The sequence below is a fragment of the Syngnathoides biaculeatus genome, chromosome 11 (assembly GCF_019802595.1).
Source record: "Syngnathoides biaculeatus isolate LvHL_M chromosome 11, ASM1980259v1, whole genome shotgun sequence".
NCBI lineage: Eukaryota > Metazoa > Chordata > Actinopteri > Syngnathiformes > Syngnathidae > Syngnathoides > Syngnathoides biaculeatus.
Genome location: NC_084650.1, coordinates 9,385,948 through 9,405,138, shown reverse-complemented (window position 1 = coordinate 9,405,138; position 19,191 = coordinate 9,385,948). Strand labels below are relative to the sequence as shown.

At 41.6% G+C, this 19,191-nt stretch overlaps 1 protein-coding gene across 1 annotated transcript in view; it reads right to left on the bottom strand.

The window, feature by feature from the left end:
- Nucleotides 1-3,023: 3,023 nt before the first annotated feature.
- Nucleotides 3,024-19,191, bottom strand: part of spdl1 (spindle apparatus coiled-coil protein 1) — a 140,359-nt gene continuing 124,191 nt past the window's right edge. The window contains exons 12-14 of the mRNA XM_061834071.1: nucleotides 17,932-18,117; nucleotides 17,774-17,849; nucleotides 3,024-3,359 (exon numbers count right to left, since the gene is read on the bottom strand). Coding sequence (XP_061690055.1) covers nucleotides 3,221-3,359; nucleotides 17,774-17,849; nucleotides 17,932-18,117 — 401 coding nt within the window. The 3' untranslated portion in view covers nucleotides 3,024-3,220. The remainder of the gene's footprint in view (nucleotides 3,360-17,773; nucleotides 17,850-17,931; nucleotides 18,118-19,191) is intronic.

Sequence of the window (19,191 nt, the reverse complement as noted above, 5' to 3'; positions counted from 1 at the left end):
GTTCCAAAATATTTCTCCGCCACACCAGACCTACGCATGCAATACCACAGCTCCTCTCTTGGTACTTCCAGTATTTTGGGGTTCCACCACCAAGTCTCCTTCTCACCTTTCCCACCAGAAGACACACCAAGTATTCCCCTGCCTGTCTCTCTGATCAGCTTGTCTGTATAGTCCAGACTTCCAGGAGCCCCTCCCATCTATCGAGAGCCTGTCTCACCTCTGTCCGAATGATATATAAAGAGGAAGTGGGTGAATACTTTTTCATGGCACCGTGCATTTATGCATGAACTTTTTTTCCTCAAAGAGTTGAGTGTAGGTCACTGTATGAACATATTTGTTGTGAGTTTTAAAAATACATGGTATTTACCTCAGGGATAACCAGAATAAGCCATGTGCTCCCACCACCTGAGAGATTGGTATCACCCATGATTGCAACTACTCTGCTCAAACGAGTGAGCCCCACCGCACCCGTTCTGCCTGTTTTGTTCTGCTTCACCTCCACCTTTATAACAGACCACTTCTTTTATTTCCATGTGCGAGCAAGGGACCTATTGCCATCATCGCAACTGTTTGCATCCCACTGGATGCTAATGCTAAAGCTGAGGTCTCTCTATTGCTAATATCATCAATGAAGAGCAATTTTTGACCTGTTAGTCCACAGAATATTTCTCCAAAAGTCTTGAGAATCATCAAAATGTTTTTGGCAAATGTGAGACAAGCCTTTGTATTCTTTTCAGACACAGCAGGTGTTTTTGCTTGGGAACTCTCTCATGGATGCCATTTTTGTCCAATCTTTCTTATAGTAGAGTCATGAACTCTGTGACCTTAACCGAGCCCAGCAAGGCCTGCAGGTCTTTAGATGTTGTTTGAGATTCTTTTGTGACCTGGATGAGTCGTCGTCGCAGTCTTGGAGTAATTTTAGTAGTTCATGGTTTGCCACTGTTCCCAGTGGTCTCCATTTGTAGATAATGGCGTGTAGTGTGAAATTTTGAAAATGAACTCACCTCTCCCAAATTTGTGGTTATTCATAGTGACTTTGTGATTAAACACGGGGGAAATTACTTTTTTGAAGAGGGGCAGAAAGGTTTGGAATTTCTAGTTCCTCCATACATTTATTTGAAAACTTCATTTTGTATTTCTTTGGGTTGTCTCTGAGTGATATTACAAATGTTTGATGATTTGAAACCTGTGTGATAGGTATGCAAAAAATAATAATCAGAAGGTGGGGGTGGGCAAAACCTTTCACAACATGGAATGGCTATACCAATAAGCTTGACTTACCATTTACTGCCCTTTGTATTGCCTTCCTCTCTGCAGCTGAGCAGCTTCTGTGCCACATAATCATGCTCGTGCTGAAGACATTCTCCACCATTCTCCTCAAGACATGGCGCCCCAGTCTGGCACGTTGCAGCTTCCAGATGAACTAAAATGTTATGCGTTCTTGAGCAGACAGGAAGTCTTTCGGTGAAGTCCATGAAAGGTGGAGTCCAAGGTACAGTGTTGTCCTGATATTCAAGTAACTTGAGTCATAGGTTTTTTTGCAAGATATGACCCTTCATTCAGCTATTTTGCTTTGACATCCAGGCGTCAATTTGAGATCGCAATGTCGGGTGGCAGTAAACTCGATCGAACTCACTTCACAATCAGCACCACTTTAACAAATGGTGATTCGCCATCCCTTTTCAATCGCTTATCCTCACTTGTGGTGTGCTAGCGACTATTTCATATGACTTCGTGGAAGAAGCGGAGTACACCCTGAATTGGACGTCAGCCAATCACAGCAAATAGTGAAGATTTCATTAAAAAAAAGGTTTCAAATTGTTTAATGCTACTCCCAGTTGAAATTTATGGTCAAAGTAAGCATAAAATTAAGACAACTACAAACTGTGTGTAGAACAACAACATGTGCTGTAGATGCGTCCACTAGCTTAATGCTAATAAAGAACGGCCAAATGAATGAAAAAAGTAATTGATATGATAACAGCCTCAATCGTCACTGTTTTGTAACTCTTGAGACATATTTGAACACATAATGGGGGAACTCACAGACATTCATCATTGCCAAAAAAGTGACTAGTATTATAGCAACTTACTAAGTGGTAGAACGACAGAGGAAGTCTTTTCTTTGTCTGTCTGCATGACTGTACTAAACAATACTCCTCTTGATGGCACATCAAAATGGCCCCACACACTGACAGATGAAACATTAGCTTAAGACACAGAAACTGTTTTCTGACTTACATTATATTTTATAATTTTCCTTGTCCAAAATATAGTATTATCGATCCACTGAACTGCTTATCCACAAGAGGGTCACTTGAGTACTGGAGACAATCCCAGCTGTCATTGGGCAGGAGGTGGATACACACTGAAGTGGTTGTCAGCCCATCGTAGGGCACATCGAGACAGACAACAGTAGCACTCACAATCACACACAGGGGCAGTCTCCAATTAATGGATGTTTTTGGGACGTCGGAAGAAACTGGAGTGCCTGGAGAAAACCCACTCAGGCATGGGGAGAACATGCAAATTCCACACACGTGGGGCCAAAATTAGAACCCCGGTCCGCAGAACCGTGTGGCCAACATTCTACAAATGCGCCACTATTATATAGTGCTATTATTCCTTACAAAACAGGGAGGCTGAAACAAACGACAATTCCATTCATTTCCATGTGGAAAGATGAGTTGGAATAAGTAATTTGAGTTAAGAGTAATCAATTGGAGACTGGAAATTGCCCTTAGGTGTGATTTTGAGTGACTGTTGTTTATCTCTATATGCCCTGCAACAGGCTGGGAACCAGTTCAGGGTATACCCTGCCTCCTGCACAATGACAGCTGAGATAGGCTCCAGCACACCCATGACCCTTGTGAGGATAAGCAGCTCAGAAAATGGATAGATGGAGTTTAGAGTGTGGACACAGAACATAGAAACAACTCATTAAATACAAATTGTTCACACCAAATTTTAAATTCCATGCCTTTTAAAAAGCCAAAGTCCCATAAATTACAGTGCATATTTGATACTGTAGTAAATTAACTTTTTATTGGAGATAATGTGTATTGTGTTGTTGAATAGGGAAATGGTTCTACTTTGACTGCATTTTGCAACAGGATGGGGTAGCTATTTGAATATAAGGAAAAAAATGAAAATGTAAACCATTGATACAACTGTTTCAATATATTCGTAGAGATCCTGTGCCCATGTATCTAGAATGTCTCTACTGTGGAGAACACTGGGTTTCCATATTGCTTTTAGAGCAGACATGCATCATCTCAAGTTTTTTTTTCTTTTTCTCAGTTTCCTTCTGCTTGTGGTGCTCCTCCTTTTGCAGGTCATTGCAGGTGGTCACATGAGAGCTGAGAAGGAAGAAGAAAGAAGGTCGTATAAGTCACTTTCATTCCAAAAGGCTTTTTATGTTAAAAAAATGCTTACGCTACGATGCTTCAGTGCCTCAGTGGCTGTGTCCCCTGAGAATGTTCAACAATCAAGCCTTGTTGTTGCCCTGCTTGGTTAGTGAAACAACTGTCCTGCAAACCATTGAGTCAGTCACTTATTTTGTGGAAAAGCAAGCTAGTTAGGGCCACTCTTCCAATCGAATGAAGCTATCTTTGGGGGAAGAAATGTCATCACACTGTCACGGGCACACGATCAGTGATCCCTGAAACTTTTAATAGAGATGGATTTTGCAGTTTGACATAGATGGTCTTATTTTGACAGGTGTAAGGCTTTGACATTTAGAGGACAATAAAAACAGTAATTCAAACCATTATGAGCTGCCACAAAAGACTTCAAATGGGTATAAAAGAATAAAAAACAATCACAATAACAATCCCCTCCTTATCACGGTGGAGGGTTTTATGTGTCCCAATGATCCTAGGAACTAAGTTGTCTGGGGCTTCACGCCGCTGGTAGGGTCACCCATGGCAAAAAGGTCCTAGGTGAGGGACCAGACAAAGTACGACTGCCAAACCCCGATCACTAGTGGAAAAATTGGATCTCTGTTTGCCTTGCCCAGACGCGAGTCACCAGGGCCCCCCGCTGGAGCCAGGCCTGGAGGAGGGGCTCAAAGGCGAGGGCCTGGTGGCCAAGCCTGCACCCCTCGGACTTGGGTAACATCGGGGCTTTTTCCCATGGGCTCACAATCTGTGAGAGGGGCCATAGGGTTTGGGGCGATGTGAGTTTTGTGGTGGCTTAAAGGCAGGCACCATGGAGATCTGATCCCCGGCTACAGAAACTAGCTCTAGGGACATAGAATGTCACCTCTTTGGCAAGAAGGACCCTGAGTTGGTGTGTGAGGTCGAGAAGTTCCGACTAGACTAGTCGGACTCGCTCCTACGCACCGTTTGGGCTCTGGTACCACTCCTCTTGAGAGGGGGGTTGGACTCTGCTCCACTCTGGAGTTGCCCACGGTGAGAGACGCCGAGCAAGTGTGGGTATACTTATTGCCCCCCCGGTGGATGAGAGGGTAGCCTCCCTCCGCCTACAGGTAGGGGACGGGTCCTGACTGTTGTTTGTGCCTATACACCAAACAGCAGTTCAGAGTACCCACTCTTTTTGGAGTCCTTAGAGGAAGTGCTGGAGAGTGCTCCTTCAGGGGACTCCATCATTCTGCTTTGAGACTTCAATGCCCACGTGGGGAATGACAGTGAGACCTGGAAGGGCGTTATTGGGAAGAACCCAAGTAATGATCTGTTACTGGAAATCCGTGCTCATTACCTATTGTCTGTTACGAACACCATGTTCAGGCATAAGGGTGTCCATGTGCACCTGATACAAGAACCCCATTGGTCGCATTTCAATGATTGACTATGGTGGTGTCATCGGAGTTGCTACTGCATGTCTTGGACACTCAGGTGAAGAGAGGCGCGGAGCTGTCAATTGATCACCACCTGGTGGTGAATTGGCTCTGATGGTGGGGGAAGATGCTGGTCCGACGTGGCAGGCCCGAACTTATTGTGAAGGTCTGCTGGAAACGGCTGTTAGATTCCCCTCTAGAAGGAATTTCAAATCCCACCTCCAGGAGAACTTTGCTCACGTTACAGGGGAGTCGGGGAAACTTGAATCCCAGTGGACGATGTTCCGCGCCTCCATTGCTGAGATGGCCAACCAGAGCTGTGACCGTAAGGTGTTCGTTGCCTGTTGTGGCGGCAACCCCCGAACACATAACGTTGGTGGACACCAACAGTGAGGGATGCTGTCAAGCTGAAGAAAGAGTCATATCGGGCATTTCTGACCTGTGGGACTCCCGAGGCAGCTGATCGGTGCTGGCTGGCCAAGTGGAATGCAGCTTCGGTGGTCATTCAGATAAAAACCCGGGCGTGGGAGATCTGGTCAGGTCCTTTCAGAGGTGCTAGAGAGCAGGGTCCGTCAGATCTCGGATTCAGGAAGACCAATGTGGTTTTTGTCCCGGCCATGGAAAAGTGGACAGCCTCTACACCCCCGGCAGGATCCTCAAGGGTGCATGGCAGTTTGCCCATAGGTCGTGCCCATAGGTGAGGGTAGGAACGTAGATCGACTGGTAAATTGAGAGCTTCGCCTTTCAATTTAGCTCCATCTTTAACACAACGGACCAATAGAAAGTCCGCATCACTGCAGATACTGCACTGATCTGTCTGTCGATCTCCCGCTCCATTCTTCCCTCACATGCGAATGAGACCACAAGATACTTGAACTCCTCCACTTGGGGGAGGATCTCATCCCCAACCCTGAGAAGGCACGCCACCCTTTTCCGACTGAGGACTATGGTCTCAGATTTGGAGGTGTTGATTCTTATCCCAGCCGCTTCACACTCAGATGTGAACCGCTCCAGTGAGAATTGGAGATCACGGCTTTATGAAGCCAACAGAACCACATCATCTGCAAAGAGCAGAGATGCGATGCTGAGGCCACCAAACACACTCTACACCTCGGTTGCGCCGAGAGATTCTGTACTGTTGACATATTTTAAGCATTCTGGTACAAATACACACTCACGCAAAAGTCCCCATCTTAAAGCTACACCGCTTGCACCTCCAGCAGAAGTTTAAAACCGCATAATATTAATTCTGTACTGTAATAAAAATGTTTATTAGTTTAACACTTAAGACACTTGTATTGTTGTAATTTTTGTGTGCACGCACGCACATATGCAAGCCCCCCCCCACACACACGCACACACACACAAAAACAACAACTCCCCATCTCAAAACTCCATCGCCAGCGCCTCCAGCTGATAATTAGTAAATACAGGGAGTTCTCAGGCTAAAACTGTCTCCACTTGAAACTTTACTACACTCGAGTCTTGTCCACCATTATGGCCCCAGCACTGTAGTGTTTCTGCTTAGCTCATGCATATTGCTTATCTGTGTTTGTGTGCTGGGAGCTTTTTGCCCACCTTTTTATAAATTATGTCCCAAAAGTTTTGTTTGTTTTTTAAGCAATGCTGGTCCTTTGGTCAAATTAATCTTAACATAAAAAAAAAAAAAAAAAAATCTGAGAACGCATTAACACCGATGGAGATAGAGACTTGGGCTTCAGTCGGACGACTGTGGTGATTATTATAAAGGACTAAGCCCGTATTTTAGCACACGTGAAGGGTTTTGCCCCAATGAGGGATTACAGTGATCACGAAGCAACTTTTATTGTGAAGAAAAATTGATCGTTGCTGAGATGGAAAGATCGCTTCCGTTATGGATCGAGGATCAGAATCAAAGTAGCCTTAAAATCAGCCTAATAGTCATGTGGGGAAAAGGCACAGCATATTTTTCTAACTTTGAATGAGCAAAAAGGCAAGGACGCTGAGGAGGACTTTAGTGTTAGCAAGGGCTACCTGCACTTGCTTCCTTAGCAATAGCTAAGCATAGGCTTCCTTCATTCTTCGCTATCCCAGCCTCCCTTCTTTCTTCGTGAGCCACCTCTCGCAGTCACGGTAATTGAAGTAACTTATATTTTTTATTTTAATATAGTACCAACACCCATCCATTTTTTTGAGCTGCTTATCCTCACGAGGGTCATGGGAATGCTGAAGCCATTCACAGCACTCGTCGTAAATTTTAAGTTTAATGGTGAAATCCAACTGAAGTCGAAATTCGAGTTAAATCGCTCGTGTCGGAACGCATCTCAGTCGTAGACCGGGGACTCATTGTAATATAATACAGTAAGTGTTTTATAGTTAAAGATTTCACTAAATACCTCTTTTTGTCTCAAATATGCAAAGTCCAAATATTTAAAAGTTCTGGTACCCAGATAAACACATCTCCCGCTACTTCACTTTTCGTGGGTGGTTCTGGTCCCAATTAAGTGTGAAAAATTAGGGATTACTGTATTTACAGTACATACAGGAACAAATCGTGACCTACAAGAGTGGAGGTAGAAGCACGCAGGTGGATTACAGTGAGCAAAATAAGTATTTGAACACCATGCTATATTGCAAGTTGTCCCTCTTAGAAGTTATTGAGGGGTCTGAAATTTTCATTGTAGGTGCATGTCCACTGTGAGAGATAATCTAAAAAAAAAATCCAGAAAATAATGTAAGATTTTTGAAACTATTTATTTATTTATTTTCAAAATTCTCTGCTATTTTATCTCCACTTACTAACTTTTTAGGGAAACGGGTTAGATTTTGGTGGGATAGCAGTTGTCAAACTGCATTTGAAAAAAATCAAAGCCATACTCATGAATTCTCCACTGTTGCAGGCACCTAACTTTGAGAAAGCATTTAAATTGAGGCAAGTGATGGAGGTGCAAGTGGTGTCCTGATGCAAGAAGATGACTCAGGTCTTGATCATCCAGTGTGTTACTTTTCCAAAAAGTATGATAAGCACCAAAGAAACTATTCAAACATTGATAAGGAAACTGAGTCTTTTATTAGCTTTGTAGCATTTTCAAGTGTACTTAGGTACGACAACATTTCCCATTGAAGTCTTTATTGATCACAATCCCTAGACTTTTCGTCACAAAATGAAGAACAAAAATCTGAGACTTACGAGGTGGAGTTTGAGTTTGCAAGGGTTTAATCGTGTGATCAAGCACATTAAAGGTAGAGACAATGTTTGTGCTGACGCACTTTCCAAAGTGTAAAATTGCTGCTTTCTGTATTTCCATTGCTGTATTTTATGTTTCAACGTTTGAAGTATTGCTGAGTTATATTGCAACAAAGTTTTTTGTAACTTTCTTTTCGTAAAAGGGGAGAGTTATGAGTGTCTATATTTTTAGTTATTCATTCTTTATTCACTTTATTTTTCTTTCTTACGTACTTTCTTTGTTAAGTCATCTTTCGCGGACCTTTTGTATTACGTTCCGAAAGAAGGGGACTCTAAGTCGTCGGAAGTGGATCTTTGTGGAACGTTCGAGAAGTGCCAATTTAAAGACGAGATGGCTTTCAACGGGGCTTCATACAACCACCGCTGCTTTGGCATGTAACGACTCGCTTTCCACCACCCTGGCTTCTGCCTCTCATCTTTTGGACTTCTATGGAACATTCACTGGAAATAACATTCACCTACTTGGACATTGGTTTGGACAGTGGTGACCATACGTCATTTGGCTCGTTAGCTTTTACTTTTGTTACACAAATCTAAACTGTCTTTGTACCTCTATTTTGTGTTAGTTTGGTATTGTATTGTGTGTGATTAAATTGTCTTAAATGAAATCTTTTTCTTTCGGCTTATCCCGTTAGGGGTCGCCACAGCGTGGCATCTTATTCAATCTAAACCTATCTCTTGCATCCTCCTCTCTAACACCCACTGTCCTCATGTCCTCCCGCACAACATCCATCAACCTCTTCCTCTCGCTCTTATGCCTGGGAGCTCCATCCTCAACATCCTTCTACCAAAATACTCACTCTCTCGCCTCTGAACATGTCCAAACCATCGAAGTCTGCTCTGTCTCTAACCTTGTCTCCAAAACATCCAACTCTGGCTGTCCCTCTAATGAGTTCATTTCTAATCCTATCCAACCTGTTCACACCAAGCGACAACCTTAGCATCTTCATTTCTGCTATCTCAAGTTCTGCTTCTTGTTGTTTCTTCAGAGCCACCGTCTCTCATCCGTACATCACCACTGTTTTATAAACTTTGCCCTTCATCTTAACGGATACTCTTCTGTCACACAGAACACCAGACACCCTTACCCGCCAACTGTTCCATCCCGCTTGGACCCGCTTCCTCATTTCCTTACCACACTGACGATTGCTCTGGATTGTTCACCCCAAGTATTTGAAGTCGTCCACCCTCGCTATCTCTTCTCCCTGGAGCTTCACTCTTCCTCCTCCGCCCTCTCATTCACGCACATACATTCTGTTATATTTCGGAGACTTCATTCCTCTCTTTTCCAGTGCGTGCCTCCACACCAGACTTGCGCATGCAGTACCACAGTTCCTCTCTTGGTACTCTGTCATAGGCTTTCTCTAGGTCTACAAAGATATAATGTAGCTCCTTCTGACCTTCTCTGTACTTTTCCATGAGCATCCTCCAGGCAAATAATGCATCTGTGATACTCTTTCTAGGCATGAAACCATACTGTTGCTCGCAGATACTTACTTCTGTCCTGAGTTTAGCCTCTACTACTCTTTCCCATAACTTAATTGTGTGGCTAATCAACTTTATTCCTCTATAGTTCTCACAGCTCTGAACATCCCCTTTGTTCTTAAAAATGGGGACTAGCACACTTTCCCTCCATTCTTCTGGCATCCTCTCTCCCGCTAGTATTCTATTAAATAACTTGGTCAAAAACTCCACAGCCACCCCACCAAATTAATTCCAGACCTTCACTGGTATGTCATCGGGACCAACTGTCTTTCCATTTTGCATTCTGTTCAGTGCCTTTGTAACTTCTCCCTTACTAATCATTGTCACTTCCCGGTCATTCACACTTGCCTCTTCTCCTCTACCTTCTCTCTCATTTTCTTCATTCATTAAGTCCTCTTTCCAGATACTTAGCACACTACTGGCACCAGTCAACATATTTCCCTTAATCAACTTTACTTGCTGCACATCCTTCCCATCTCTATCCCTCTGTCTGGCCAACCTGTTGAGATACTTTTCTCCTTCTGTCATGTCTAACCTGGTGTACATGTCTTCATATGCCTCTTGTTTAGCCTTTGCCACCTCTTACCTTTTTCCTACGACACATCTCAATGTATTCCTTACGCCTTTCCTCAGTCTTCTCAGTAAAAAAAAAAAAAACGATTAACCGGTTTTAAAACCGGTACCATTGTACCATTGTGGTGTTTACAATGCATCCCTATGGGGGCACAAACCAGTGCAATCTCTAGCCGGTCCCAAGCCCAGATAAATGCAGAGGGTTGCGTCAGGAAGGGCATCCGGCGTAAAAACTGTGCCAAACAAATATGAGTGTTCATCTAAAGAATGTATGGATTAGAGACGGTGGCACTGAAGAAACAACAGGAAGCATAACTGGAGGTAGCAGAAATGAAGATGTTGAGGTTCTCGCTCGGAGTGACCAGGTTGGATAGGATTAGAAATTAGCTCATTAGAGGGACAGCCAAATTTAGGGTTAGGTTCGAGAGCAGACTTCGATGGTTTGGACATGTTCAGAGGCGAGAGAGTGAGTATATTGGTGGTAGGGTGCTGAGGATGGAGCTGCCAGGCAAAAGAGTGAGAGAAAGACCAAAGAGAAGGTTTATGGATGTGGTGAGGGAAGACATGAGGGCAGTTGGGGTTAGAGAGGAAGATGCAGGAGATAGGCTAAGATGGCAAAAGATGACACGCTGTGGCGACCCCTAACGGGACAAGCCGAAAGGAAAAGAAGAAGAAGACCATTTTGGTGTTTACATAATTCACCCGCGGGACCTCGAGTTGGGGTGTGGGGTTCCGCACAGACTGTTTTTGTTGTTGCTCTTCCAGAGCGACGAGTTCACAGTTCCCCCCGTTATGCGAGTAGTGTTTTGATGTTTGCCAATAAAACAAGTTTTGTTCCTGTGTCCGACACTCCGCCTCCGACTCCTTGTCTCTGGTGCTACACCATCGATCGTTAATTTACTCCGCAGTAATGGGGTAGTTTGTATGCAATATTGACAAACAAGCTTATTGAATGATGCTTTCAACAACGCACTCGTGTAAATTACATTTTTGTTATTTTTAATGTTAAAATTCTTCTTTCGGACTTTCAGAAAGGGCATGAAAGTATACCGAGCGTTTCCTCAATGCCATGTTTGATGTTTCTTTGATTTAACTGAATGTTCTTTTGAGTTGGCGAATCACCATTTGTTAAAGTGGTGCTGATTGTGAAGTGAGTTCGATCGAGTTTACTGCCACCCGACATTGCGATCTCAAATTGACGCCTGGATGTCAAAGCAAAATAGCTGAATGAAGGGTCATATCTTGCAAAAAAACCTATGACTCAAGTTACTTGAATATCAGGACAACTTTACTCTAACAGCAAAACTTGAAAAAATTGGAAATGATGTTGAAAAAATAGCGCAATGTGGAGTACAGGAACTGGAAGAAATGATTGGAAATTTTAACCGATTATTTCCAAAGTCTGATTACGGTTTCGTTTTTAAAAACTGAAAACTGGTTATAACCGGTTATTTGTAACCGGTTGCGATCCCTAGTACTTACCCATCACTTCTTCATCGCCCCTGTTTCCTTCACCAACATGTCCATTGCAATCTGCACCAATCACAACTCTTTAGCCGTCTAGAATGCTCCGGACTACTTCGTCTAGTTCCTTCCTTAATTTCTCTTTCAACTCGCGGTCACATCCTACCACTGGGGCATAGCCGCTCACCACATTATACATAACACCCTCAATTTCAAGTTTCATCATCATCACTCGATCTGATACGCTTTTCAGCTTCAAGACATTCTTAGCCAGCTCTTTTTTTTTAAATAACCTCTTCTCCATTTCTCTTCCCATCTACTCCATGATAAAATTATTTCAACCCTGCACCTAAACCTCTAGCCTTACTCCCTTTCTACTTGCTCTCTGGGATGCACAACATATCAACCTTTCTCCTAATCATCATGTCAACTAACTCCTGAGCTTTTCCTGTCATAGTCCCAACATTCGAAGTCCCTACACACAGCTGTATGGTCTGTGTTTTCCTCTTCTTCTGCCGACGAAGCCGCTTTCCTCCTCTTTTTTGTCTTCAACCTACATTATCTGAATTTCTACATACGCCTTGCATATTAACATTTCCGAGGGCGGGCGTTGGAAGCCCGTGCCACGACCTAACCTTTATGGAATTTGTATAACGAACACTCATATGTTTGGCTCCGTTTTACGCTGGATATGCTTCCTGATGCAACTCTGCATTTTTCCGGGCTTGGGACGAGCCGACAGGTAGCACAATATTGTGCTGCCCAACGGGCTGCAGATAGTCAAAAAGAAGAAGCAATAAAATAAAGCAGCACATAAGATATACAATTCACATACTACCTAATCTATGTTAAAGTTAAGGTCAAATGAAAGCAATCACATAAACACAGTCATTACATAAGGTATACTAATCACATACTAGAAGTATACTACCTGTGTTAAAAATATAAAGGATATGGAGATTTAAAGGATATGTGAATGGAAGGGATTCTAAACCACAATGGCCCTCACTCTAGTAGTTGAAGGTTGAGTCCACAATTGACGTTTGGTCCTCGTTGTATACTCTACGTAGGTAATGTTGTTGGCACGCTCAGCAAACTTGGGCCGAGCAGCTTCAGCGCGAATGATATGTCACAAATGTGGGTACTAATATGTACTAAGAATAAGACTTGTTCAATTTCCTCCAAGTCTTCATGGCCCTCGTTGTACAAGTTATGAAGTTACTCATGTTCAATGTTTCTTCAACATCCACGAATTGATTGCAAACGTGTATTGTTGTTAACAAGCTAAGCTATGGAATACTAGGCCGATAAGCAAGTTAAGTTGACGTTCCCACTCGCCCAACTCCTTATGAGTACTTACTATCCTCGTTGTATACGATACGTAGGTTTTGCAGGGCATGTAGATACTAGCGTTTTATGTTTTCCTCCTCAGTAAATATTAGAAAACCGACGCTTAAATAAAATACTTGAAGAATCATGTTCTCTTAGGTTTCAGTTGAGAAGTTATGGATCTTAAAGTTCTACTGAAAATCGGATTCAATTATTTTGTTCTACATATAAGCCTGCATTTTTTTTCCCGAAATGATAAAGTCTGTTCCATGGTGGTAACTATTACACATTGTGGTTTATGTTTGTGAAATATTACGTCACTAGAGGGAATGGGGCGGCACGGTGGAGCAGCTGATAAAGCGTTGGCCTCACACTTCTGAGGTCCTGGGTTCAATCCCAGACCGCCTGTGTGGAGTTTGCATGCTCTCCCCATGCCTGCGTGGCTTTCCTCCGGGCACTCCGGTTTCCTCCCACATCCCAAAAACATGCAACATTAATTGGACACTCTAAATTGCCCCTAGGTGTGATTGTGGGTGCGGCTGTTTGTCTCTATGTGGCCTGCGATTGGCTGGCAACGAGTTCAGGGTGTATCCCACCTTGTGCCCGTTGAGATGGGATGGCCTCCAACACTCCCCGCGACCGTCGTGAGGATAAGGGGTGAAGAAAATGGATGAATGGATAAAGGGAATGTGCGTACGTCATAATATCACGTGATTTTCAGTGACAGCGCCAAACTGCCGGTCAAACAAGGCATTGTTGAATATTAATTCCGTTAGGACCAAACAAAAATATGTCTGCCAGCATGACACCCAGAGTTTTGTTCGATAACGTTAAACATTTAGAAGGTGATAATAAACAAAGGTACGTGGAAAAATTAGGGACATTTGGCATAGAGGATTCAATTTTAATGCTGAAGTCAACGTTTTCTCCATTGACAGTTAATTCGCTTCCCTATCTTGCACAGCTAAATATACACATGTATCTTGTGAATAAGTCTTTGAAATTTAGACAGAAGAGTTTGAAAGTGTATAAAAGTTGCAACACATACAAATAATTTCTTGCTGGATGGGTCTTAGATGTCGTGTCCTGTAGAATTGAACGAAATAAGTCTCATCTTGTGATGGCAAAGTTAAATTGCAACTTGCAATACTAGATCTTGTAATCTATATTTACTGTACAATAGTGTAATCCAAATTGCATAAATCAGGGTATTCAATCTAGGTATGATTTTGGACTACGTTATTGCCGATATAGAAGGTCTCAAAATTTTTTACAACTGACGACAAATCTAACTGGAGTGTTTGAAGCTCAGACTTGATTATGCCTGTAATGAAGCAAAAAGTATTCATAGACTGATGCTGCCGTTTTTGAAACACTATAATCATCCATATCCCGTTTGTGGAGAAAAAAAAATTAGGACAAGGAGTCGTCTCTTCCGTACACGGAAGTGTATTGCGGCCACACGTTTACCTCCGTAAACCTCGCTGTGACAGATGGTTTATTATTATTTTTTAAAATATGCATTATTCTCAAATGAGCAACTTGGCATTATAAATACTTCTTAATAATTTGGAATTGAGAATAATTCCTACCTGAAATAAAATGATCATTACATTGGCGTGTATTTCGTTGGGCAACTTCCATCTCATTTAGTTTTTCATTGGGCACCATCCATCCTGTTTAATTGCCGAAATCCATCAATCTTTTCTGTTTTTTTCAGATGGTATTCTATAGAATATCTTTGAAGAACTGTCTCGTCTATTGTGACAACCAACAGCACAACAGGTCTCAGGCATTGTGAAAAATGTGCTCCGGTTCAATGACTCCCGCACTGCCGAGCAGCTTTGTTTTACCGGCAATATGGCGCCATAAAAACGGTGACATCACGTGCACGATCTCTATAGATAAGAAGACAATCTCTAGCAAAGACTTTATTACAAGGCGGAAGAACCACTCAGTCATGCCCCTGCAGCCATTGACATATCACCACTCCGTTGGATCCTTTACCAGTTTTATATAAAGAGCACCATCACAACATGTTAATGTTTTTCGTTTTTGTTGGTTTTTTGATACTTTTTGTAAAGCAACAGCTTGATGCTAAGACAATCATACAGTGAGAACAAATTAAGTTGTGTGAATAAAATATTGTGAATGTATTTCACTCATTGTGAGAACTAAAGAGGCTAAATTGTGCGCAAACATTATTGTGGCAATATTTTGACAATAATATCCCACTGTAGTAATGAATTGATCTGAAGAGACTCGTGAGCGAATGATAAACAATAACTCTTGACAGTACTTTTCATCATTCTATTACAATGTACCATGTAATGGCAATTCGTAGAATCTGTCAAGATATTGATTTGAAGTAAAAGGGATGTACTAGAAATGTTAGTATAACATGTTTTTTTTTAATATTGTTAGATTATACTGGAATAAAAAGAATCGTCTCAATGTAGCAATACTCCTGTGCTGTAAATTGCGAATGGTTGAAACTAAGAAAAACCCCAACCCCTGTTTAATGATGAACATGTAAACATTTTAAATATTTGAACATTTTGTAAAGTGATTGTATTTTACTTCATTCATCGGTTTTGTTTAAAAAAATGCAATATCATACTGTCGTGAACAGGTTGCAGGATTAGAAATTAGCTCATTTGAGCAACAGCCAAAGTTGGATTTTTTGGAGACAAGGGTTCGAGAGAGCAAACTTGCATGATTTGAAAATGTCCAGAGGTGAGAGGGTGAGAGAATGAGTATATTGGTAGAAGGGGGCTGAGGATGGAGCTCCCTGGCAAAAGAGCGAGAGGATGATCAGAGAGTAGGTTGAGGGATGTTGTGAGGGAAGACATGAAGGCAGTTGTTAGAGAGGAAGATGCAGGAAATAGGCTTAGATGGAAAAAGCTGACACGCTGTGGCGACCCCCTAACAGGACAAGCCGAAAGGAAAAGAAGAAGTAGACTGCGTATGTGCAGTCATCTCTCTCAAAGTAGTCAGATTGAAAAATTAAGATGTATTTGATATTGTTGTTGTTATTGTTGGAAACTACTGTTGTTTCGAAAGGATCACTTCCCATAGTCATAGGTAAATGAATTCCTTGTGATTTGTATCACTCACCGTTTTTTCTGCTTGACACACCTTGGTAAGAAGCCTCTTTTAATCTTATGGATACTAATTGGAAATGTGACTAACACCCCCCCCTAATGTAAGAAATGTAAAGGTGCAGGTGTGAGCTCTATTTACATGTTGCTGTACGTACAGAAGCTGACATCACTGATGGTTCAGGGTCTTTAGTGGCATTGAGGTGATAATATTTAAGATGGCTTCTAAGATAATATTTATTAACATAAGCAGAGACCTCTCAGGTGTTGTGAGAAAAAAAACTTCATTCTGGGTTGGGGGTCAAGTCAAGTCTAGGACATCACCCTTTGGAGTACCAAATCGCTTTCTCTGGTCAGTGTAGTGTAATACAAACCACATCACCAAATAGGACAATGATAACTTGTTTCCATTTAAATAGGTCAACTGACTGATTAAAAGTTTGAAGACAGCTGTTTTGATAATTAGAGGATATACCTTTTTCACCTTATCACAAAAGTCAAATTATTTTCATTCTTTTAAAGGGTACCATAATTGTTTTATGCCTGTTTTATGTGTATTAAAAAAAAATCCCTTTCAACTTTATTACAACTTTCAAGTTGAAGCTAAGTTCAAGTAACTTTGTCGTGTTTAAAAGCACTGTGTACAGCATATTGCATTTATCTATCAATTATTTTTGCTTATTTTCAACTTGTTTCTGAGAAATTTAAACCTATTATATTGTGTGTGTGTTTCTTTCGGCTTGTCCCTTTCGGGGTCGCCACAGCGTATCATCTCAGATGAACGCATATATATGTTTGGCACAATTTTTACGCCGGATGCCCTTCCTGACGCAACCCTTCTCAGGGAGTGGAGGCCCCAGTGGGATACAAACCCACAACCCCTGGTTTACCAAACCAGTGCTCTAACCACTGAGCTACGGGGCCTCTAAACCTATGATATTGTAATTAGGAGGTATCAGCGTTCTGGCCGTAACAACTTAGTGTTAAGGGATTTCTGTGATGTAACTGAAGGTGTAGTGGTAAACTCATCCAACTTTGGTGCAGCCAGCTTGGGTTCACTTCCCACTCAGTGACGGTGTGAATGTGAGTGTAAATGGTTCTCGTGTCTACACAGTGCAGCAAAAAAGTATTTGCCCCAGCCTAATTAAAATTGGTTTGATGATTTGAAACCAGTGTGTGTGTGTGATAAATATGTACACTTTTTCACTTTTACTGTATAGTCTGCTGTTTGCCCAGAGTCAGCTGGGATAGGCTCCAGTACCCCGCGACCCCAACCAGGATAAGCAGTGTTAATGATGGATGGATGATTTTTTTATAGCTGTCCCCCAAAGCTGTATAGCCGTGAAAGCTCTGGGAAACAGCGACTTGGGCATTAACAGGGAAACTCCGCCACACTTCAAATTTAGAACTGTAGAAGCCTTTGGGATTATAGGCGAATAGTCTTCAACAAACAAGATGAGTCATTATGCCACGATAGAATCTATGTAGATTACAAACCGAAGATTACTTCATGATCAACTTTATACAGGTACATTAAAATGAGATCAAGGATTCCACAATTGTATATATATTTTTTATAACATGATGTCACATCTTTTAGAGTTGACCGAGTGACTGGAAAATTTCTGCCTGTAAAATGTTTTTAACAGTTTAAGAACTAATGAAGAGAACAGGAAGACAAGAAATGGTGTTATTCGTAAAATTCTGAAGGGGGTAGATTTATCCTAATGGTGTGACTTTTTCTTTTAAGGCCTGTATGAATACATGAATACTATTGATCACACTGCTATTTCTGACCTGGGATTGGGGATCAAAACAGGGTCAACCTCACAGATCTTGACATGTTTGTCTGATTTTGGCCCCACCTCAAATCCTAAAAAACAAGAATAATTTACTGTGCTGTATGTTACGATAACAATAGACAGCAGAACTGGAAAAATACATCCAAAACACACCTTGTCGTAGATATGCTGTCTCACCAGTTGGACACTTGTCTGTCTCACGGTGAAGATCCATAGTATCAGTGATGTCTGCTTCCTTTGAATTCTGCTTGCCCTCATCAAGTCCAATTCCTTCAAATGATGATCCAGTATCTGCAGGTATTTTTTCTTTCTTTCTCCTCAGGAATAAATCAGTTGTCTCTACAGACCAAATGACAAAAGGCAGTAATGTTTAATATATTACTTGAAATAGTAAGCGAACGAGTTTAAAGTCCTTGTAAAGTGAAACTCAAAACACACCTCACTAAACTTTTTGCTGTCAAACAATTGTATGTCCAGGAAATGCCCACAATTCCTATATGTATGAGCCACGTAAATATATCTGCTTAAAGCTTTTGATGGCTGGAACATACAGTATCCCATGAGTTGTCCTAGGTCTTTTCCATGCGAAAGCGAGTGTTGGTCCACTTAATAGAGACTCTTCAGGGAAAGTTAACTGTTTGTTAAACACAACGGCACACAAAGACTACACTGCAAAGATAATAAACAGTATTAAATGTTCAAACTGGAACTTTGTTTTTAGCAAATAACCATTAACTTAGAATTTTATTAGGTGGAACATGTTCCAAAAAAGCTGGGACAGTTGGCAAAAAACATAGTTGAGGAATGCTCATCAAATATCTGCTTGATTATGAAGAATACAACAGAGACCCCAGACTGTTGAACAGATTAGGTTGTACAGTACATCAAGCAAGAATGGGGAAAAAAAAAAAAATCCCCCTACAAAGCTTCAACAATTCAGCGACCAAACATTTATCGAATGTTGATCAAAGAAAAGGTGACGTAACCGTGGTAAACATGACCATGTATCCCAGCTCTATTGGCATGTGTTGCAGCCATAAAATTCTAATGATTACAGTATTTTCTGGACTACAAGCTGCTACTTTTTTTTTTTTTTTAATCCAATGCTGTGAAACCTGCGGCAAATTTAACGATGTGTGAAGTTTAAATGTACAACAAAAACTTGTTCGAACGTAATGGTTAAAACATGGCCGTTCCCTGTAATGCACTCATGTTTGAGCATGCAAAGATGTCTCCATTGTGTAGAAAAAGACTCTGCCATAAGTGTGCATGTAAGAATTTGCCTTTAGCGCGCGTAGAATAAAATGGCGCTAGTTGTTTCACGCAGATAACAAAATGCCGCACAACAAACACAAACACAAAATATAGATTTTTAATTTAACTAATTTAAAATCTTCCACAAAAATTTGCTGC